The sequence below is a fragment of the Ylistrum balloti genome, unplaced genomic scaffold, assembly GCF_031769215.1.
Source record: "Ylistrum balloti isolate Yb309-2 unplaced genomic scaffold, AGI_CSIRO_Ybal_v1 Utg370298, whole genome shotgun sequence".
NCBI classification, from domain to species: Eukaryota; Metazoa; Mollusca; class Bivalvia; order Pectinida; family Pectinidae; genus Ylistrum; species Ylistrum balloti.
In genome coordinates, this window is record NW_026782224.1 from 1,515,046 (window position 1) to 1,540,000 (window position 24,955).

Below are 24,955 nucleotides of genomic sequence, written 5' to 3' on the forward strand. Positions count from 1 at the left end.
CATACTGACCCTGACTCCAAGGTAATTCCATACTGACCCTGACTCCAAGGTTACCCTCATACTGACCCTGACTCCAAGGTTAACCTGATACTGACTGACCCGGACTCCAAGGTAACCCTCATACTGACACTGTCTCCAAGGTAACCGTCATACTGACCCTGACTCCAAGGTTAACCTGATACTGACTCACCCGGACTCCAAGGTAACCCTCATACTGACACTGTCTCCAAGGTAACCGTCATACTGACACTGTCTCCAAGGTAACCGTCATACTGACCCTGACTCCAAGGTTAACCTGATACTGACTCACCCGGACTCCAAGGTAACCCTCATACTGACACTGTCTCCAAGGTAACCGTCATACTGACCCTGACTCCAAGGTTAACCTGATACTGACTGACCCGGACTCCCAGGTAACCCTCATACTGACCCTGACTCCAAGGTACCTTTCACACTAACTCTTTCTCTAAGTTATCCCTTATACTAAAATGTTTCTGGAAGTATGCCTTACCTTAGCATTTTCATGTCTAAGATTGTACAAAACACACACGATTGCTGACCTTGAATAACACTTGTACAAAGCAGGGGTGGAAGGGGACGTTTTATTTCTTGTCTAAGATTGTACAAAACACACACAGGTGAGTAGCAGCTTTGAATACACATTTAGATGCATAAGAACCAGAAAGCTGTCTCGTCCTTCTTGGAACTGTAAGTGATGCTAAGGGGTTAAATCTTAAACCCTAGGAGGTGACTGAGGGAAAATCATAGTGAGTGAAAGAAAAGTTAAAATCCAGACGCGGAAGTTGAGTAGACCCGTAAGCAAATTCGTTATTCTTATTTATCAGATAATGTTAGAACGACATTAAGTATATGTGTATATTGTGATCCGTGCCATTATTAGAATGAATAGAAATGTGCCATGTAGGTTACGGCAAACCTCGTGATTTCGTAACATGCTGTTTTTATCCAACAATATTTACAACACATGTCATTTTGTATGGATTTTTTTTAAAATACTTTCAGATTTTTCAGTAGAACATTTGTTAATCCTTTTGAAATAATGGAATGTGATATCTATTTTGATATTTCACAATATTTCTAACTTTCCAAGTTAACCAGTATCTCCTATATCCTATATCTTACTCTATAATCTAACAATATCTCCCGTACCTATATCTTACTCTATAATATAACAATATCTCCCGTACCTATATCTTACTCTATAATATAACAATATCTCCCGTACCTATATCTTACTCTATAATCTAACAATATCTCCCGTACCTATATCTTACTCTATAATCTAACAATATCTCCCGTACCTATATCTTACTCTATAATATAACAATATCTCCCGTACCTATATCTTACTCTATAATCTAACAATATCTCCCGTACCTATATCTTACTCTATAATCTAACAATATCTCCCGTACCTATATCTTACTCTATAATCTAACAATATCTCCCGTACCTATATCTTACTCTATAATATAACAATATCTCCCGTACCTATATCTTACTCTATAATATAACAATATCTCCCGTACCTATATCTTACTCTATAATATAACAATATCTCCCGTACCTATATCTTACTCTATAATATAACAATATCTCCCGTACCTATATCTTACTCTATAATCTAACAATATCTCCCGTACCTATATCTTACTCTATAATCTAACAATATCTCCCGTACCTATATCTTACCCTATAATATAACAATATCTCCCGTACCTATATCTTACTCTATAATCTAACAATATCTCCCGTACCTATATCTTACTCTATAATCTAACAATATCTCCCGTACCTATATCTTACTCTATAATCTAACAATATCTCCCGTACCTATATCTTACTCTATAATCTAACAATATCTCCCGTACAGGTCTATATCTTACTCTATAATCTAACAATATCTCCCGTACCTATATCTTACTCTATAATATAACAATATCTCCCGTACAGGTCTATATCTTACTCTATAATCTAACAATATCTCCCGTACCTATATCTTACTCTATAATATAACAATATCTCCCGTACCTATATCTTACTCTATAATCTAACAATATCTCCCGTACAGGTCTATATCTTACTCTATAATCTAACAATATCTCCCGTACCTATATCTTACCCTATAATATAACAATATCTCCCGTACAGGTCTATATCTTACTCTATAATCTAACAATATCTCCCGTACCTATATCTTACTCTATAATCTAACAATATCTCCCGTACCTATATCTTACTCTATAATATAACAATATCTCCCGTACCTATATCTTACTCTATAATATAACAATATCTCCCGTACCTATATCTTACTCTATAATCTAACAATATCTCCCGTACCTATATCTTACTCTATAATATAACAATATCTCCCGTACCTATATCTTACTCTATAATCTAACAATATCTCCCGTACCTATATCTTATCTATAATATAACAATATCTCCCGTACCTATATATAACAATATCTCCCGTACCTATAATCTATAATCTAACAATATCTCCCGTACCTATATATCTTACCTATAATCTTATATCTCCCGTACCTATATCTTACTCTATAATCTAACAATATCTCCCGTACCTATATCTTACTCTATAATATAACAATATCTCCCGTACCTATATCTTATCTTACTCTATAATATAACAATATCTCCCGTACCTATATCTTACTCTATAATAACAATATCTCCCGTACCTAACTTACCCTATAATATATCTCCCGTACCTATATCTTACTCTATAATATAACAATATCTCCCGTACCTATATCTTATCTTCCTCTATAATATAACAATATCTCCCGTACCTATATCTTACTCTATAATATAACAATATCTCCCGTACCTATATACTCTATAATATAACAATATCTCCCGTACCTATATCTTACTCTATAATATAACAATATCTCCCGTACCTATATCTTACTCTATAATATAACAATATCTCCCGTACCTATATCTTATTCAACTCGACAATTTTTTTTCCAACATCTCCTCAATAGACTTTTTCATTCATCTCCTCTAAAAACTCTTTCATTCATCTCCTCGATAGACTTTTTCATTCATCTCCGCTATAAACTTTTTCATTCATCTCCGCTATAGACTTTTTCATTCATCTCCGCTATAAACTTTTTCATTCATCTCCTCTAAAAACTCTTTCATTCATCTCCTCGATAGACTTTTTCATTCATCTCCGCTATAAACTTTTTCATTCATCTCCTCTATAAATTCTTTCATTCATCTCCGCTATAAACTTTTTCATTCATCTCCTCGATAGATTCTTTCATTCATCTCCTCGATAAAATTTTTCATTCATTTCCTCTATAAACTTTTTCATTTAACTCCTCAATAGACTTTTTCATTCCTCTTTAGACTTTTTACATTCATCTCCTCTATAAACTTTTTCATTTAACTCCTCAATAGACTTTTTCATTCCTCTTTAGACTTTTTACATTCATCTCCTCTATAAACTTTTTCATTTAACTCCTCAATAGACTTTTTCATTCCTCTTTAGACTTTTTACATTCATCTCCTCTATAAACTTTTTCATTTAACTCCTCAATAGACTTTTTCATTCCTCTTTAGACTTTTTACATTCATCTCCTCTATAAACTTTTTCATTTAACTCCTCAATAGACTTTTTCATTCCTCTTTAGACTTTTTACATTCATCTCCTCTATAAACTTTTTCATTTAACTCCTCAATAGACTTTTTCATTCCTCTTTAGACTTTTTACATTCATCTCCTCTATAAACTTTTTCATTTAACTCCTCGATAGACTTTTTCATTCCTCTTTAGACTTTTTACATTCATCTCCTCTATAAACTTTTTCATTTAACTCCTCGATAGACTTTTTCATTCCTCTTTAGACTTTTTACATTCATCTCCTCTATAAACTTTTTCATTTAACTCCTCAATAGACTTTTTCATTCCTCTTTAGACTTTTTACATTCATCTCCTCGATAGACTTTCTCTTATCATGTCCTCTCTGACCTTATTCTCGTATCTCCTTTATAAGCTTTTCCAGTTTTCTCCTATGATATACCTGTTATTTCATTCCTCTTCACATCAACATTTTTTACATTCATCTCCTATATAAACTTTTTCATTTAACTCCTCAAGATAATGTTTTTTTCAGTTTGAATTTCCATTTTTAAGATTCTGAAATTGAAGAATACATGTTTTTACAGTTTCATCTCCTCTATAAACTTTTTCATTTAACTAGACAAGAAATTTCATATAGAACGTTTTCATTGTCATTCCTGATTATGATTACGCATGTTGGCCTTTAGACTTTGTAATTACATTCATGTCCATCATATAAACTTTTTCATTTATATATAAGATTAGACATGTCGGACAAACAGATGTCCAACATAATTTTCTTTTTCATATATTGTGATCTATAGATTTTGACATTTGGTATTTTCTTGTTGTTTCCATTTCTATAAACTTTTTCATTTAATTCAATAGATGTATTCCTCGACTTTTTACATTATTGGTATTTTCTATAAACTTTTTCATTTGGATTAATTCCTCGACATGGTATTTTCTTGTTGTTTCCATTTGGATTATGATTATGTCGACATGTTGGTATTTTCTTGTTGTTTCTATTTTCTTGTTGTTTCCATTTGGATTATAATTATGTCGACATGTGGGTATTTTCTTGTTGTTTCCATTTGGATTATGATTATGTCGACATGTTGGTATTTTCTTGTTGTTTCCATTTGGATTATAATTATGTCGACATGTGGGTATTTTCTTGTTGTTTCCATTTGGATTATGATTATCGACATTTTTATGATTATTCATCTCCTCATTCTATAAACTTTTTCATTTAACTCCTCAATGTTGTTTCAGTTTGGATTATAATTATGTCGACATGTTGGTATTTTCTTGTTGTTTCAGTTTGGATTATGATTATGTCGACATGTTGGTATGTATTGTTGTTTTTAGTTTTGATTATGATTATGTCGACATGTTGGTATCTTGTTGTTTTTATATTAGATTTTCGACATGTTGGTATTCTCCTATGATTTACCTGTTATTGTAGATTACTCCCTGGTACATCAACATTTAAAGACATGTTTATTTCTTGATGTCAGTTTGGATTATGATTATGTCGACATGTTGGTATTTTCTGTATTTCTAATTTTGGATTATAATGTATTTCGACATGTTGAATTATCCATTTTTAAGATTACGTTGAAATTGAAGAATACATGTGACTTTGAGTCAGTAGTTTCGTTTTAAAATCTTATCCTTACTGCTTTTTTTAGCTGAGCGCGAAAGTACATGCTGATTAAAGGTTCTATAGACAAGAAATTTACCACGGGATTTTCTTGTTGCATGGATTATGTTTTCGACATGTGGTATTTTCTTGTTGTTTCCATTTGGATTATGATTATTATGTCGACATGTGTATTTTCTGTTGTCCATTTGGATTATGATTATGTTTCTTGTTGTTTCCATTTGGATTATGATTATGTCGACATGTTGGTATTTTCTTGTTGTTTCCATTTGGATTATGATTATGTCGACATGTTGGTATTTTCTTGTTGTTTCCATTTGGATTATGATTATGTCGACATGTTGGTATTTTCTTGTTGTTTCAGTTTGGATTATGATTATGTCGACATGTTGGTATTTTCTTGTTGTTTCCATTTGGATTATGATTATGTCGACATGTTGGTATGTCTTGTTGTTTCAGTTTGGATTATGATTATGTCGACATGTGGGTATTTTCATGTTGTTTCAGTTTGAATTATAATTATGTCGACATGTTGGTATGTCTTGTTGTTTTTAGTTTGGATTATAATTATGTCTTGTTGTTTTTAGTTTGGATTATAATTATGTCGACATGTTGGTATTTTCTTGTTGTTTCAGTTTGGATTATGATTATGTCGACATGTTGGTATTTTCTTGTTGTTTCCATTTGGATTATGATTATGTCGACATGTTGGTATTTTCTTGTTGTTTCCATTTGGATTATGATTATGTCGACATGTTGGTATTTTCTTGTTGTTTCCATTTGGATTATGATTATGTCGACATGTTGGTATTTTCTTGTTGTTTCCATTTGGATTATGATTATGTCGACATGTTGGTATTTTCTTGTTGTTTCCATTTGGATTATGATTATGTCGACATGTTGGTATTTTCTTGTTGTTTCCATTTGGATTATGATTATGTCGACATGTTGGTATTTTCTTGTTGTTTCCATTTGGATTATGATTATGTCGACATGTTGGTATTTTCTTGTTGTTTCCATTTGGATTATGATTATGTCGACATGTTGGTATTTTCTTGTTGTTTCAGTTTGGATTATGATTATGTCGACATGTTGGTATTTTCTTGTTGTTTCAGTTTGGATTATGATTATGTCGACATGTTGGTATGTCTTGTTGTTTTTAGTTTGGATTATGATTATGTCGACATGTTGGTATGTCTTGTTGTTTTTAGTTTGGATTATAATTATGTCGACATGTTGGTATTTTCTTGTTGTTTTTTGTTTGGATTATGATTATGTCGACATGTTGGTATTTTCTTGTTATTGTCCTAGTTTTATTGAATTTGAGTTATGATTATGTCGACATGTTGGTATTTTCTTGTTGTTTCCATTTGGATTATGATTATGTCGACATGTTGGTATTTTCTTGTTGTTTCAGTTTGGATTATGATTATGTCGACATGTTGGTATTTTCTTGTTGTTTTTGGTTTGGATTATGATTATGTCGACATGTTGGTATTTTCTTGTTGTTTCAGTTTGGATTATGATTATGTCGACATGTTGGTATTTTCTTGTTGTTTCAGTTTGGATTATGATTATGTCGACATGTTGGTATTTTCTTGTTGTTTCAGTTTGGATTATGATTATGTCGACATGTGGGTATTTTCTTGTTGTTTCCATTTGGATTATGATTATGTCGACATGTTGGTATTTTCTTGTTGTTTCAGTTTGGATTATGATTATGTCGACATGTTGGTATGTCTTGTTGTTTTTAGTTTGGATTATGATTATGTCGACATGTTGGTATTTTCTTGTTGTTTCCATTTGGATTATGATTATGTCGACATGTTGGTATTTTCTTGTTGTTTCAGTTTGGATTATGATTATGTCGACATGTGGGTATTTTCTTGTTGTTTCCATTTGGATTATGATTATGTCGACATGTTGGTATTTTCTTGTTGTTTCCATTTGGATTATGATTATGTCGACATGTTGGTATTTTCTTGTTGTTTCCATTTGGATTATGATTATGTCGACATGTTGGTATTTTCTTGTTGTTTCCATTTGGATTATGATTATGTCGACATGTTGGTATTTTCTTGTTGTTTCCATTTGGATTATGATTATGTCGACATGTTGGTATTTTCTTGTTGTTTCCATTTGGATTATGATTATGTCGACATGTTGGTATTTTCTTGTTGTTTCCATTTGGATTATGATTATGTCGACATGTTGGTATTTTCTTGTTGTTTCCATTTGGATTATGATTATGTCGACATGTTGGTATTTTCTTGTTGTTTCCATTTTATTGGATTATGATTATGTCGACATGTTGGTATTTTCTTGTTGTTTCCATTTGGATTATGATTATGTCGACATGTTGGTATTTTCTTGTTGTTTCAGTTTGGATTATGATTATGTCGACATGTTGGTATGTCTTGTTGTTTTTAGTTTGGATTATAATTATGTCGACATGTTGGTATTTTCTTGTTGTTTTTTGTTTGGATTATGATTATGTCGACATGTTGGTATTTTCTTGTTGTTTTTGGTTTGGATTATGATTATGTCGACATGTTGGTATTTTCCCCGACGCCCCAACATGTGGACGTCAGTCGCACGCCGTCCTATGGATCGCAAGACAACCGATCGTGCGACACTGAAAGCACACCCCTCCTAGGTAACAGGTTGGTATGGATGTCATATAGATGAGGGAAAATAACTAGTTTGAATTAACACCCCTCCTAGGTAACAGGTTGGTATGGATGTCATATAGATGAGGGAAAATAGCTAGTTTGAATTAACACCCCTCCTAGGTAACAGGTTGGTATGGATGTCATATGATATTGGGGGAAAATAACTAGTTTGAATTAATACCCCTCCTAGGTAACAGGTAGGCATGGATGTCATATGACATTGGGGGAAAATAACTAGTTTGAATTAACACCCCTCCTAGGTAACAGGTTGCTATGTATGTCATATGACATTGGGGGAAAATAACTAGTTTGAACTAACACCCCTCCTAGGTAACAGGTTGGTATGTATGTCATATAGATGAGGGAAAATAACTAGTTAGAATTAACACCCCTCCTAGGTAACAGGTTGGTATGTATCCTGTTGGAGGGGAAGTAAACGTCTGCATTAACACCCCTCTTAGATAACAGGTACCCGTGTAGGTCATGTGGGAGGGACATGTAACTAGTTTGAATGCATTCCCCTCCCAGGTTATGGGTTGGATGATATGTGATATTACGTGGGGCTACTTTTGATGGCGCCATTACAAACGATGTCACAATCAAGATAAGGCATTTCTGGGTAGTTTTTTTTATAATTTTTTATTTTTCAAGATTTTACACGTTGAACAGGACAAATACACTCACACCCTCTCACACATCCAACCACAGGTGCACATATAGTCATTGCGTGTCAAACAAGTACATTCCATTCAAAAGAATCATCAACATCATCATCAACATTCAAAAATGCATGTGATCATTACTACTATTATTATTATTATTATCACCATACATGATAATCCTCATATATCACAATCAATATTATTATGTTACACACTAAATAATCATCATCATCATCCTCAAAAACATGATAATCTTCCTCATCATCCATTTCAACATATATATCACAATCAATATTACTGTCATGATTATTGTACATACTAAATAATGCATCATCATCATCCACATTCAACAATTCATTATCATCATCAAATCAAGATTCATACTTTCATAACCATTATGGAACCTTCTGATTCATAAATATCTTTTGTTTGAAATGCACCCAAGCACACATGCATAAACACACACACAACCATAAATTGATATCAACATACAGAAATGAGGAAATGAAATAGAACTTTATTAGGGATAAGAAATTTAAAGAGAAAGAAATTGAAGAAAATGAAGAAATAGTAAAGTGGATTGTTGGGTGAGATGGTAAAATAGGTTAGAGTAATTTAATCTTTTAATGTTTTTCTTTCTTTATATCTGATTACTCGGTATGGTCAAGGACTGTTATGTATATAATTATAAAAAATTATAGAAAAAAAAAGAAAAAAAGAAAAACTAGTAATGCGATGGGTAATAGATCAAAGTGTGTAGATCAAAACTGTATTAATTTTTCCCAATTTTTCCATTCATTCTCAAATTTACGTTTTACTTTATCATCCTTACCATTAGCTATATATTTTTGTATCATATAATTATCTTTGATTGTATTAATTAGTGCATGCAAGTTTAGTGAACGGTGTAAGCATCTCATTTTATAAATATACTGTTTGATAATAATTATAATCTCATTGTCTACTCTGTTACTCGGAAGGAAGTTTTGATGTAGGAGACCAAGAATGAAAGTTTGCTTGTTTACTGAGAAAGGGATAAATAGAGCTTCTAACAAAATATCAAGACTCTGTAATAGTCTTTGTACTTCCTGACATTCCCACAGCAGATGACTGATTGTTTCTTGCTCAGAGTTACACAACACACAAAGAGGGGAGATAACTAATCTAATTTTAAAAAGAAGGGAATTTGTTGCTAATGCATGGTGGATTACCCTATACTGGAACCACTGGAACTTTGTATTTTTTGTTACATGGAATGGCATTAAATAGTACTTATCCCAAGTTTGTTTATCTATATTATCAAATATACTATTCCATTTTTTGGTACCCGATGGTAACACGTTACATTTAATTAAAGTATTATAAAACCTTTTTGATCCTTTTTTGTCTTGAAGAAAGATACGTAAGGTGATTGGTATGCAAGGATAGATTATAGAGGGGTTAGAGATAGTATCTGATGCAATAAATATTTTGACTGCAGAGACCAGACCCTGGTATTGTAAAAAATTTGTATTTATTTGATATTTTCGAATAAATTCTTCCCTTCCATAGAAAACATATCTGTTGGTATCTTTGATTAAATTAGCTATGATAGTTATATTCTTCTTAAACCAACTCTCATAAAATACAGTTTTACCTCCTATCTTTATTTTATTGTTATACCAAATTGGGACAGATAATATATTACTCTGAAATAGATTATCCTCATATTTTGTGTTAAGTGTACCCCAAGCTTTGAAAACATCACACCAAAATTTGTTTTTGCACTTTTTTATGCATAAATGAATATAATTATTACCACAGTTTGCAAGAAGGTCAGTGTCAATATAGGTTTTTAGAATGATCTGCCATTTCTCAGTACTGCGATAGAGTCTCCTTATCCAAGTCAGTTTCAATGCATTTATAAAAGCTACAAGATTGACCATCTTAAGACCACCATTAGCATAGTTTTGCATAACTGTATCCCGTTTGATTTTATCTGGTCTTCCATCCCATAGAAAGTCAAAAAGTAGAGAGTTGAGTTTAAACAGAAACTTCTCATCTGGATTAGGTAATGAAATAAAGAGATGATTAAATTGTGATATAAGCAACGACTTTATAATGTTTATTTTTCCTATTGGAGTTAATGATCTTCTATTCCATATTTTTATTAGCGATTTCAGTTTAGTGAGTTTTCTGGGTAGTTTTAATGTTAGTCGAAACGGTTTTTAGATACTTAATAAAGCCATTCTTAAGAAGACTGCCTTGGTAATTGCTAAAAACTTTCAAACATAGCTTATCGAGACATTTCTCTAGTTAAATGAGGTAAAATTCGAGCCACGGGACAGGTTTTCATTTCAACAGATTACATCCATGCATAGGCACATACATGAATCCCTGATTAACTTTCATTTGCATGACTCGCATTCCTCATACCATAGGAACAAAATCTCCGTATATCATTGATCTAGTTGTATCTTGGAATTAAGATATACATCAGGGCCATTACATGTTCTTGTCATTCTGATGAGGCCTCCATCGACTCTAGATTTTTGGCAGTCATTAAGACAGGTTTCGAAAAAATAAGCCTTCCATACGACTTTCTTAGTAAACAACTCATGAAGCATAGAATACCTACCCTGAATGTGCCAGGTCTTGATTGTGACGACATACCGGAAGTGACTTCATTAAAAGTAATCCCAAGGTAGTATCAACAACTCATGAAGCATACAATACCTACCCTGAATATGCCTGGTCTTGATTGTGACGACATACCGGAAGTGACTTCATTAATAGTAACCCCAAGGTAGTATCGCTTCGCTCTGTAGATACTGATGTTATATAAAGGTGCAGATAGCAAGTTGAAGTTACCCACTTCCTAAGTAAATGTAGACATAGTGTCCTTTATAAGAAACAGATAACAAGCATTTATTTACAGGGATACCTGCTAGGAAGGCATGATGTCCCATGTAAGATAACTGGTATTAATTCACAGGGATAAGAGCTAGATAAGGAAATGTCTTGATTCCTGTATTGTTTTACTGTCTTTCTCCTATATGTCCACACGTCGAAACATTTCTTTGCAATGCTTCCAATCCTACACAGATGCGAAGGGTTTTTAGCAGATTGCATGTGAAGGAGATTGGGTGTAATCGGTACTAATGCTGTATTATTGTATCGTTGTAGTGATTCCGGGAACAGCGGTGTATTCGTCAAAGAAATGACTGTGGATATCAAAGGAAACATAAACAACTACTTCAGAAACAATTACAAACAATTGTTTCATCATTTCAAAATCGCCATCCTGCTGATTCTCACTGTTGTCTTCTGTGTAAGTGATTTCCGCATCATGCTTCTTACATTTCTTTGTATGATTCTCTTATACAGCAATATTGTCCATTCTTTAACCTTCCAGCACAAAGCAAAATAATTGTTTCGTGAATGTGAGTTTGAAAAAGCCCCCTTCAGCAAATTACCCGCGGGCTTTCTGCTATTTAATGAAGCGCAACTACAAGTACACTATCAAGGAATTACCCATAGGGTTTTAGACATTGCCTGATAAATACCAGAAGTTCTCACAATAGTATGTATTGTCTTGACACTAAATTTGGAATTTCTTCTTTTCAAAATATGGACATACCAAATTTTTTCCCCAATGTCTTTCTTCAGTCATCCTGTCGTTCGGCTTTTGAGTTAAGCGTCCGACTGGTTAATCCGTTGCCAGTATAATGTGAGCGGATGAGCTGTTATGTCCAGCTTTTGCTATTTTAGTGTGATAGTACTATAAAATAGTCCGCCATTTGCTCCCCCCACCAACCACGCATTTACGCAGTAACAACTGACCATAGTTGTAGCATGGACGTAAACTTGTAAACAAATAAACACAACAGTCACGTCATATGACGCCAGCGAATACAAATAGCGGGGTCACATAACAAACAGATGTTGTTTTATCTATGATATGTTGAAAAATTACTGTAAAAATAAGCTGTGGGCGAGTGGTTCAGCCTGATGTTAAAATGACCGTGCTTAGTTTGCTTTTAAAGTGGCCCGCCGCATGCCTGCAAAATATTGCAACGGACTTTTACATTGAAAATGATACGTATAATTTAAATAATAACATATATTTTCAACGCTGATCAGCTGTACAAGACAACAGGATTTATCATGACAACCGACGTCAATCGTCATATTAGCTCAGCATTTCCAAATCTGTATATTACTCAAGAGCTGAACATTTCTCGTGTCTTAATACAGGAAAAATATCGACAACTTCACCCCACTAAAGAATATACTGTACTTATTTAAAGGGTATTATTACTGCTAACGAGGAGACTGATGAAAAATTTTGGACCACCTCCATTGACAATACCACGCCAATAGGTACGTTAACACCTACTGCATTAATGTTTCTAGTCATCAGTATAGCGATACTCAAGAGAAATTGAGACCCTGTTCCAGTTAATGAGGTAATAATGAATGTTTCTATTATCTTTTCAGAGGCTAAATTTATGTTGTTTTAGAACAAAACAAGTTGCAACATTTTGCTAACCTCGTTTCCACGCAAATGACAATAAGATATATTTCAATGAAATCTAGTGTTGCACGCTGTTCAGGAAAAAGTTTTCTGTAATATCCAAATTACCACTGTATCTCCATTTTCAGTGTCATCATTCCATGATGCTAACGGAGCCTTGAAGCTGACGTTAGACGGCCCCGTGAACCCAAAAGGAGACAAGAGCGTGAACAAGACACGTTCATTCATCACGGTAGAGGTTCTCCAAGACAATAGTGTAAGTGTTGTCTGCCCTAACGTAGCTGTGTTTATAATACTTTTTTTCTATGACCGTCTCTTTATCGCTTGTCTTTGTATATACTTTTATCAGACGAATGTGTTTGTGATATCAAAGCCCTAAATCAGTCTGCAACGTTTTTTGTCTACATCACACACGACATCAATACCTACATCATGTTACTGGTCTTTACTCTTCGTCACACACGACATCAATACCTACATCATGTTACTGGTCTTTACTCTACATCACACACGACATCAATACCTACATCGTGTTACTGGTCTTTACTCTACGTCACACACGACATCAATACCTACATCATGTTACTGGTCTTTACTCTACGTCACACACGACATCAATACCTACATCATGTTACTGGTCTTTACTCTACGTCACACACGACATCAATACCTACATCATGTTACTGGTCTTTACTCTTCGTCACACACGACATCAATACCTACATCATGTTACTGGTCTTTACTCTACATCACACACGACATCAATACCTACATCGTGTTACTGGTCTTTACTCTACGTCACACACGACATCAATACCTACATCATGTTACTGGTCTTTACTCTACGTCACACACGACATCAATACCTACATCATGTTACTGGTCTTTACTCTACGTCACACACGACATCAATACCTACATCATGTTACTGGTCTTTAATCAACGTCACACAGTACATCAATACCTACATCATGTTACTGGTCTTTACTCTACATCACACACGACATCAATGACTACATCATGTTACTGGTCTTTAATCTACATCACACACGACATCAATACCTACATCATGTTACTGGTCTTTACTCTACATCACACACGACATCAATACCTACATCATGTTACTGGTCTTTAATCTACATCACACACGACATCAATACCTACATCATGTTACTGGTCTTTAATCTACATCACACACGACATCAATACCTACATCATGTTACTGGTCTTTACTCTACATCACACACGACATCAATACCTACATCATGTTACTGGTCTTTACTCCACATCACACACGACATCAATACCTACATCATGTTACTGGTCTTTAATCTACATCACACACGACATCAATACCTACATCATGTTAGTGGTCTTTACTCCACATCACACACGACATCAATACCTACATCATGTTACTGGTCTTTAATCTACATCACACACGACATCAATACCTACATCGTGTTACTGGTCTTTACTCTACATCACACACGACATCAATACCTACATCATGTTACTGGTCTTTAATCTACATCACACACGACATCAATACCTACATCATGTTAGTGGTCTTTACTCCACATCACACACGACATCAATACCTACATCATGTTACTGGTCTTTAATCTACATCACACACGACATCAATACCTACATCGTGTTACTGGTCTTTACTCTACATCACACACGACATCAATACCTTCATCATGTTACTGGTCTTTACTCTACATCACACACGACATCAATGCCTACATCATGTTACTGGTCTTTACTCTACATCACACACTACATCAATACCTACATCATGTTACTGGTCTTTACTCTACGTCACACACGACATCAATACCTACATCATGTTACTGGTCTTTACTCTACGTCACACACGACATCAATACCTACATCATGTTACTGGTCTTTACTCTACGTCACACACGACATCAATACCTACATCATGTTACTGGTCTTTACTCTACATCACACACGACATCAATACCTACATCATGTTACTGGTCTTTACTCCACATCACACACGACATCAATACCTACATCATGTTACTGGTCTTTACTCTACATCACACACTACATCAATACCTACATCATGTTACTGGTCTTTACTCCACATCACACACGACATCAATACCTACATCATGTTACTGGTCTTTACTCTACATCACACACTACATCAATACCTACATCATGTTACTGGTCTTTACTCCACATCACACACGACATCAATACCTACATCATGTTACTGGTCTTTACTCTACATCACACACTACATCAATACCTACATCATGTTACTGGTCTTTACTCTACATCACACACTACATCAATACCTACATCATGTTACTGGTCTTTACTCCACATCACACACGACATCAATACCTACATCATGTTACTGGTCTTTACTCCACATCACACACGACATCAATACCTACATCATGTTACTGGTCTTTACTCCTCATCACACACGACATCAATACCTACATTATTTGTACTTAGTCTACATCACTGTCTTCATGTACATTTACAACATACCCCTGTCTTCATGTACATTTACAACATACCCCTGTCTTTATGTACATTCACAACATACCCTGTCTTCATGTACATTTACGACATACCCTGTCTTCATGTACATTTACGACATACCCTGTCTTCATGTACATTTACAACATACCCTGTCTTCGTGTACATTTACAACATACTCCTGTCTTCATGTACATTTACAACATACCAATGTCTTCATGTACATTTACAACATACCAATGTCTTCATGTACATTTACAACATACCAATGTCTTTGTCTACATTTACAACATAGCCTCTCTTCATGTACATTTACAACATACCCCTGTCTTTGTCTACATTTACAACATACCCCTGTCTTCATGTACATTTACAACATACCAATGTCTTCATGTACATTTACAACATACCAATGTCTTCATGTACATTTACAACATACCAATGTCTTTGTCTACATTTACAACATACCCTGACTTCATATACATTTACAACATACCACTGTCTTTGTCTACATCACTCACTACATCGATACCTACATCATGTTACTGGTCTTTGTCTACATTACTCAATACATCGATACCTACATCACGTTACTGGTCTTTACATCACTGTCTTTATTTACAATACTTGACTGCCTTTGTCTACATCTTTCACTTTGTTTGTATGTATGGATTCCGCAGACCAATGTACTAGAAACAAAGATGTGGGAAGTAAACAGTGCGATTATCTTAGATGAAGCATCTGAGCAGGTAGAACACAAATTCTCCAACGTCAGTGGAAGGTAAGTAATAGCATCACAAATAGTGGATCTCGCGTGGGTTTCCACCTCATACGCTTTTTGTTCTTTGTTTCTTTTGTTTTAGGTTTTTTTTTTTTTTTTTGTTATATTAAGTTTCATAGATTTCATGTTAGATTACGTTTATCACAAAACTTATATACACTTCAGATTTTCTATAAACACCATTTTATAAGACTGATGTAAGACCTACACAGGCGATATTCCAATCTTGCATTTTTTTTATCATTACGTCATAATGCTGGTGTCGCCATGTAGTTATGACGTCACAACTGAACGGTCAATATCGCTTGATAGCATAAAAGTCTACCTTACAGTCTGAGAATCTGCACCAATCCTTATCCAATCTAAGCCGTAAAGAAATGGACGTGATTTACCAGAAGTGCTGGTTCAGACTGTCATTTAATGTCGCAAAAATAGTAACATTGACCTATAAATACTTCCTACTGAGTAAAATTTTTAAAAGTTCACCGAGTAGATAAATGATGTCTACCTTACAGGGCCAGTGTCAGTCTAAGATTTACGACCAATTCTTCCGAGAACTTCGCCGTCAGATGGAAGCTGCACGTGACACATGACAGTGAAATCATCATCGCAGCAATCATCCTCGTCTTCGTTTACATTCTCATCATATTTGAGGTTTGTTCTCACTTCCCACCTGCAACTTCAGTGTATAAAAGTAAGGCTGTATAATAAACTGTTACTACAGAGTAAAAAGCTTGACATCTGAATATTGGACTAAATACTATTAGCCTCCACCAAAATGTAATGACGATTCGTTCTCTCAGGGTATACCAAAATATTGATTTACAGTAAACCTCGGATAAGTCGAAGTCGATGGGACCAAGTAAATTATTCGACTTATCCGATGGTTCAACTCAACCGTGTTTTTGTCTATCGCCTGTAATCGAGACATCGTATATTTAAACTGACCCAATTTTCGCCGATCGTGTCTGATAGCAAGGAATTAATGAAAAGAACAAGACAACATCTCTATTTTATAATAACAATTATTTTTTATCAAAATACAAATAAATCGTAGGTTAATGACAGTTACTGTAATCATCATTGTCACAAACACGTGGATAATGCGTACAAGATTGAACAAAAGACACACGTAATTTAGGCAAAAGAAATGGTGACATATTTAACGACCTATTACAAACCAATGCCAGGAGGGTTGATTTGATAACACCAAGTAATTAACGTTTGGATTGATGATGGCGATCAACACAGTCGAGATATCAGAGACATTATCTTGGTTTTACAGCTTGTCCACAGGACCATTGCGGCCATCATCGGTTCTCTGGCGGCTGTAGCTGCCCTTTCCTATTTTGGCAAGGTAAGAAACCATTGTCACCACAGCAGATAAGTAGTAAAGGACACAGGTACAGATAACATGAGATAAATATAGATTTAAGGCTGTTATACATAGTTATTTTGTCGATCTTCACTAATTCACAAATATAACACACTCGTGATACAACTTTAAACATATCGAATGTGCATTCACTATCTGGCTTGCTGTTGAATCTGTGACGTTTGACTGGTTATAACGTGTTTTTATCAACACAGTTCGAAAGAGCTCTGCTTATTTCACGTTGCATGTTGATTCTGACGCCAAACATATCACCTGGAGATGTTTCAACAGTCACTTTCCTTAGTCCAAGAGTGAGTGACCACGTGATCGAATCATGTAGCGAAGTACTTTGCCTCTCACACATATATCTAGTCCACGAGGTTTACCGAAATTTGAACGATGTTTTGTTTCATTCGAACATGGCATGGTTCAGAATTTACACATGTATTTGACGTTCTTTCAAAAATATCAGATAAATGAAAATAATGAAATTTATTCAATTTCGGGGCTAAAACACCTCCCCATTTACATCTCGACATTTCCTTTGGTCAATTTTCCTTCATTCACCTCCTAGATTTCCAATTCTGAGCCCTTTACATCATTGACGAGTCCTAGAAGGACGAACCAGGTTTGTGACTTAGTTTATCATCTAGCTCTACTTTATCTTATAGATTTGTATTGGAAGATGCCTTTCTCTTGTGTATCTTTTTACGATCACCGATCCACATGGTATATAACGCCGCATTTCTGTAGGAAATGAATACAAACGTTTGTTTTAGACCTTGAACATTTCAAAAATATGATGTTTGCTTTTGTAAATTTGTTAGTTTCCATTTTGCTTTTAGTCTCTGTTCCTGATGTTCGTCCTTGGTTTGTGATTGCTTCAAGTCTCTGTTCCTGATGTTCGTCCTTGGTTTCCGATTGCCTCAAGTCTCTGTTCCTGATGTTCGTCCTTGGTTTCCGATTGCCTCAAGTCTCTGTTCCTGATGTTCGTCCTTGGTTTCCGATTGCCTCAAGTCTTTGTTCCTGATGTTCGTTCTTGGTTTGTGATTGCCTCAAGTCTCTGTTCCGGATGTTCGTCCTTGGTTCCCAATTGTCTCTAGTGTTTGTTCCTTATATTCATCCTTGGTTTCCAGTTGCCTCTAGTCTTTGTTCCTTATGTTCCTTGGTTTCCGGTTGCTAGTCTCAGTAATGATGATTTCTTCACTATGATCAAGGTAATTACAGAGACTTACAGAGTGTCACATCTATTGGTAAGAACTGAGATTCAGACACTGTATAAACTATTATCTTGTTTATGATATACAGATATCGTAAGTTGGGTATATTTGCTCTACTTCGGCACCAAGATGAATTTGACACGAGAGTTAAGGTATTCTGAGAACTCTTTTACGTGATATGCACGATATTTGACGAAAATGTTACATACGTTTCTGTACCACAGTGATGGAGGATTCCATGATGACATTTATGTTTCTTTCTGGAAATTTATTATGTTATTTGTTAATGTTGGCACTAGGTGGACACTAGAAGGTGGTCACTGGTAGTACTATCGCTACTCTCTCAATCTTTATATCTTCCGATCACATAAATTGTATTTAAAAAACACTAGTAGAGCTAACCAATGTATTAAACTGCATCACACACCTGTTTCGTCGTTCTAGGACTCATCTCAATTATTCTAAGACAAGAGATAAACCTCAAGACCACTGGCACAATGATCTTTGAGCAGTAGACAAGAACTTTGTCAGCAATCTACTAACACTACTCTTGTATAGCCGGCCCTGTTAACAAGACATTACAATAATAGAGAACAAAACAAAGGCGATTTAAAAGATTAAGGAAACACTTACACACGCGTACGCGCGCGCGCAGTCTGAAACGGGGAGGGGCTTGAGCTTCAACCCAACTACAAAGCAGTATTTTGGTCGCAAGACTGAATGATGTCGTCCATGACATCACCGAAAATCAATTCACCACCGGACTGATGTGGAAACATCTCCAGGTTTAATGTTTCGTTATGTGAGAAAAAAATGGTTCGTAATTTGTTTTGGTTTCAAACAGCGACCACCCCTGGAGGTAATCATTGCCTGGATAGACATGGAAACACTCATGTTGCTATTCGGAATGATGATACTTGTCGCCATATTTTCCGAAACAGGATTTTTTAATTTCTTTGCCCTGAAGGTAAAGTATGTTTAAGCAAATTCAAGCTTCATTTATTTGATCTCTTTATCACTACATTACTTTTACATCCAAGAAAGTGATATGATGCTTCGACTGAGCTTAAACTGAGCTCGTCTTTGCGCCAGTCAGCACTTTTTCTCATTTGATGATTTAACTACAAACTTTTCATAATAAAAATATAGCAGTATTGTCCCGAGTGATTTTGATAGAACTTGGTACCTTAAGTTGACAGCCAAGTCTGACATTCCATTACTATGATGTGATTTAATGGTTGTAGGCTTACAAGATGGCGAAGGGCCAGATCTGGAGTCTCGTCACACTTCTGTGTCTATTCAGTGCTGTTGTCTCTGCATTTCTCGACAACGTCACAACAATTCTTCTTCTTACTCCAGTCACGATCAGGTAAGTAATTATGGCGTATGACACTGTCGTGATTTATAACAAGTATTTCAAGAAATTCAACGTGCGCATCAGAGTGAAAATATCAAAACATATGTCGATTTTTCTCTTTTTTCTTTTGGTTGAATTTTTCAAACGTGTTTCAAATGAGTTAATTTTCATTGCAGTGAAAACGACATATTTGACATCAGTTCGATATTTCCGTTTATTTATACAACATAATGTCGACAAGAAATTTGTCAGCAGTATTCCAACACCTGCATTTTATTTCGGCTTTGTCTACGGGAAATGTGCCACTAAGCTAATAGCCCTGTACTTGAAGCTCGCTCTGATAACTCGACGGATTATTTCAAGGCTACCTATGTCCACCTTAGTCTTTTCTTTCTCGGATTTGTATTTTAGACCCATTTCCCTCGTGGGCCGAACATGTGATGCTTTTTTTGTGTAAGGCTTATGTCATACTAAAAAAATCCATCTGAACTTATCAAGGAAATGTTGTTGTGGAGATCTTTTCTTTTAGGTTGTGTGAAGTGCTCAATCTCGATCCGAAAAATATACTGATAGCGGAAGTGTTATTTTCCAACATCGGAGGAACAGCTACTGCAGTGGGTGACCCGCCAAACGTCATCATTGTTTCCAACAAAGAAATGTCTGAAAAGGTAACGTATACGGGGCTTCTAAGATAAAAACACGGGGATCCATGTCTGTGTCTCTACATAACGGTACCCTCTCTTGTAGGGGCCACGGTGGCCAAATGATCGGGCCTCTGAACGTCTTCATCAATAATCATTCAACTCTGGGTCGCGGGTTGGAGGCCTACGTGGGGCAGTCACAAGGTACTGGTCATGCAGGTCGGTGTTTTTCTCTCCGGTTACTCCGGCTTTCCTTTATCATTCAAACCTGGAGCGTCCTTAAATGACCTTAGCTGTTAATAGGATATAAACCAACAATAAACCAGCCATCCCTCTCCATTTCTGTGATTCATCACTTCCTTAACGAAAATTATCTCTGTAAATGCTCATATGCCTTTCTTTCATGAACCTCTACCCTCTGAAGCGTAATTTCTAACAGTTTCCGACAAGAGTTATACGACCAGGCCCCACTTGTTTAATACATCTCAACTTGAGATTTCCTCAAGCCCAGATTTTCCTCTGCTGACATCTCCTCAAAAACTGCTTGTATAAAATTTTCTCAAGGAACAGGAGGAAGACATCGGCTAGGATGTCCTGAAATTCCTTGAGGAATTTTCATACAAGATATTTTCAAGGAGATATTAGCTGAGGAAAATCTCGACTTGAGGAAATCAGAAAGTAAGATATTTTATACAAGTGGGGCCAGACGTACATGAATACATCATAAATTTCTCATTTCAGGGTATCGACTTTGCCGAGTTTACCTTACACATGGCAGTAGGGATAGTCTTCGTGGCCTTCGCTGGGTACGCGGCTTTACGGATTTATTACCGAAATATGAAATCTCTCCAAAATAAGGACCCACCAGAAATATCAGGTACATAATATTACTCAATGTCGTCAAATAACAGATCACCACCGACTTATTTGTTGTTGTGAATACCAATGACACTCAATACTTTCGTTTGATATAATCAGTTTTGTATTTTGCATCTTAGGGCACATATTGTGTACTGTAACCAAACAATTAGTTTTGTATTTTGTCATCTCCGGGTACTTATTGTATGAAAGTTGTTGTTGACAATTGTCTCTATTTTCACTCTCTCACAAATTCCATACGTTCGATGTGAATACGTGTTATATTTTCTCTACTGAGTCAATCAACATGTTGCTGCTTTTACAGAGCTGAAGCACGAGATTGAACTATGGAAGAAAGCTGCTGCTCGAGTGTCCGTTGTTTCCAGGGAGGAAAGTATCATGAAGGCCCTCTTTCTACAGAAGTCTGCCCAAAGAGAAAACACGCTCGTGCGTAGACTGTACAGAATCAAGTAAGCATAATTGAGATATTTAAAACAGATTTTAATTTGACGTCCGTATATATTGCAACCTTCTGCTAACAACATCTTGTTTTCGTTGTAAGTATTTTTTTTAACGTAATTTTTGTTCTAAGCTATAACGAACTTATTAAAGGACCATTTTCTGTTCTGTCAATAATAAAATAATTAAAACCTGAAAAAAAAGTGTTAATGTTTAGTGAATTGTTTGGAATATCGGTTTATTATTTGAATAATGGTTTTTCTTTCTATTCTTTCTTTTAATATGTATCAAATTTAATGATTTCTCATTAAACATCGTGAACAAGTGGACATATATATCGTACTCGTCAAAATTATTATATTTTCTGTCATGTTTGTGAAATATACATGCATACTCATTAAATATTATAACCATTTCTTCGTTACAAATTTTAAAGTTGTTATATTGTTTCTTGGTAGGAGGTAGGCTGAAGTGTGTTTTTACATTTACAGGCGTTCGGAGATTAAGGACTTCCAGCAAAATGTTGAAGATCTGGAGAGAAAGGTAAATACTCTTATATAATGAGAACGTGTTAGTGTTAACGAACCGTATCGAATCTCCTTTAACTCTATTGATAAGTTAAACACATGATTCGGGTCTCTATAGTAACCATTATACCCCTGTAACACCATGTATCTTAATAACATTGTGTTCTCTATTTACAGTATTATATCACGGATCCGTGGCTGTTGATAAAGAGTAGCATTGTCCTCGCTGTAGCCATCCTCTTCTTCTTCCTCCAGTCCTTTCTGGACGGAATACATCTCAATATAGGTAAAAATATGTAGATCTCGCCCTCCTACAGTTGTTTCTGGGCGGAATATACATCAATATAGGTAAAATATGTAGATCTCGCCCTCCTACAGTTGTTTGTGGACGGAATGCACATCAATATAGGTAAAATATGTAGATCTCGCCCTCCTACAGTTGTTTGTGGAGGGAATGCACATCAATATAGGTAAAATATGTAGATCTCGCCCTCCTACAGTTGTTTGTGGACGGAATACACATCAATATAGGTAAAATATGTAGATCTCGCCCTCCTACAGTTGTTTGTGGACGGAATACACATCAATATAGGTAAAATATGTAGATCTCGCCCTCCTACAGTTGTTGAATACACATCAATATTGTGGCCCTCCTACACAGAATACACATCAATATAGGTAAAATATGTAGATCTCGCCCTCCTACAGTTGTTTGTGGACGGAATACACATCAATATAGGTAAAATATGTAGATCTCGCCCTCCTACAGTTGTTTCTGGGCGGAATATACATCAATATAGGTAAAATATGTAGATCTCGCCCTCCTACAGTTGTTTGTGGAGGGAATGCACATCAATATAGGTAAAATATGTAGATCTCGCCCTCCTACAGTTGTTTGTGGACAGAATACACATCAATATAGGTAAAATATGTAGATCTCGCCCTCCTACAGTTGTTTGTGGACAGAATACACATCAATATAGGTAAAATATGTAGATCTCGCCCTCCTACAGTTGTTTATGGACAGAATACACATCATTATAGGTAAAATATGTAGATCTCGCCCTCCTACAGTTGTTTGTGGACGGAATACACATCAATATAGGTAAAATATGTAGATCTCGCCCTCCTACAGTTGTTTGTGGACAGAATACACATCAATATAGGTAAAATATGTAGATCTCGCCCTCCTACAGTTGTTTGTGGACGGAATGCACATCAATATAGGTAAAATATGTAGATCTCGCCCTCCTACAGTTGTTTGTGGACGGAATGCACATCAATATAGGTAAAATATGTAGATCTCGCCCTCCTACAGTTGTTTGTGGACAGAATACACATCAATATAGGTAAAATATGTAGATCTCGCCCTCCTACAGTTGTTTGTGGACAGAATACACATCAATATAGGTAAAATATGTAGATCTCGCCCTCCTACAGTTGTTTGTGGACAGAATACACATCAATATAGGTAAAATAGATGTTGTTTGTGGACGGAATACACATCAATATAGGTAAAATATGTAGATCTCGCCCTCCTACAGTTGTTTGTGGACGGAATACACATCAATATAGGTAAAATATGTAGATCTCGCCCTCCTACAGTTGTTTGTGGACGGAATACACATCAATATAGGTAAAATATGTAGATCTCGCCCTCCTACAGTTGTTTGTGGACAGAATACACATCAATATAGGTAAAATATGTAGATCTCGCCCTCCTACAGTTGTTTGTGGACAGAATACACATCAATATAGGTAAAATATGTAGATCTCGCCCTCCTACAGTTGTTTGTGGACGGAATACACATCAATATAGGTAAAATATGTAGATCTCGCCCTCCTACAGTTGTTTGTGGACAGAATACACATCAATATAGGTAAAATATGTAGATCTCGCCCTCCTACAGTTGTTTGTGGACGGTATGCACATCAATATAGGTAAAATATAGTTGTTTGTGGACAGAATACACATATGTTTGTGGACGGAATACACATCAATATAGGTAAAATATGTAGATCTCGCCCTCCTACAGTTGTTTGTGGACGGAATGCACATCAATGTAGGTAAAAA

The 24,955-nt window shown here is 35.4% G+C and overlaps 1 protein-coding gene across 1 annotated transcript in view; it reads left to right on the top strand.

Moving 5' to 3' along the window:
• Positions 1-7,834: 7,834 nt before the first annotated feature.
• Positions 7,835-24,955, top strand: part of LOC132553124 (P protein-like) — a 21,668-nt gene continuing 4,547 nt past the window's right edge. Inside the window, exons 1-14 of the mRNA XM_060217336.1 lie at positions 7,835-7,947; positions 11,784-11,928; positions 12,908-12,980; positions 13,263-13,390; positions 16,344-16,444; positions 16,960-17,098; positions 17,730-17,801; positions 19,884-20,006; positions 20,284-20,408; positions 20,926-21,064; positions 21,779-21,914; positions 22,221-22,365; positions 22,846-22,897; positions 23,059-23,177. Coding sequence (XP_060073319.1) covers positions 7,835-7,947; positions 11,784-11,928; positions 12,908-12,980; positions 13,263-13,390; positions 16,344-16,444; positions 16,960-17,098; positions 17,730-17,801; positions 19,884-20,006; positions 20,284-20,408; positions 20,926-21,064; positions 21,779-21,914; positions 22,221-22,365; positions 22,846-22,897; positions 23,059-23,177 — 1,610 coding nt within the window. The remainder of the gene's footprint in view (positions 7,948-11,783; positions 11,929-12,907; positions 12,981-13,262; positions 13,391-16,343; positions 16,445-16,959; positions 17,099-17,729; positions 17,802-19,883; positions 20,007-20,283; positions 20,409-20,925; positions 21,065-21,778; positions 21,915-22,220; positions 22,366-22,845; positions 22,898-23,058; positions 23,178-24,955) is intronic.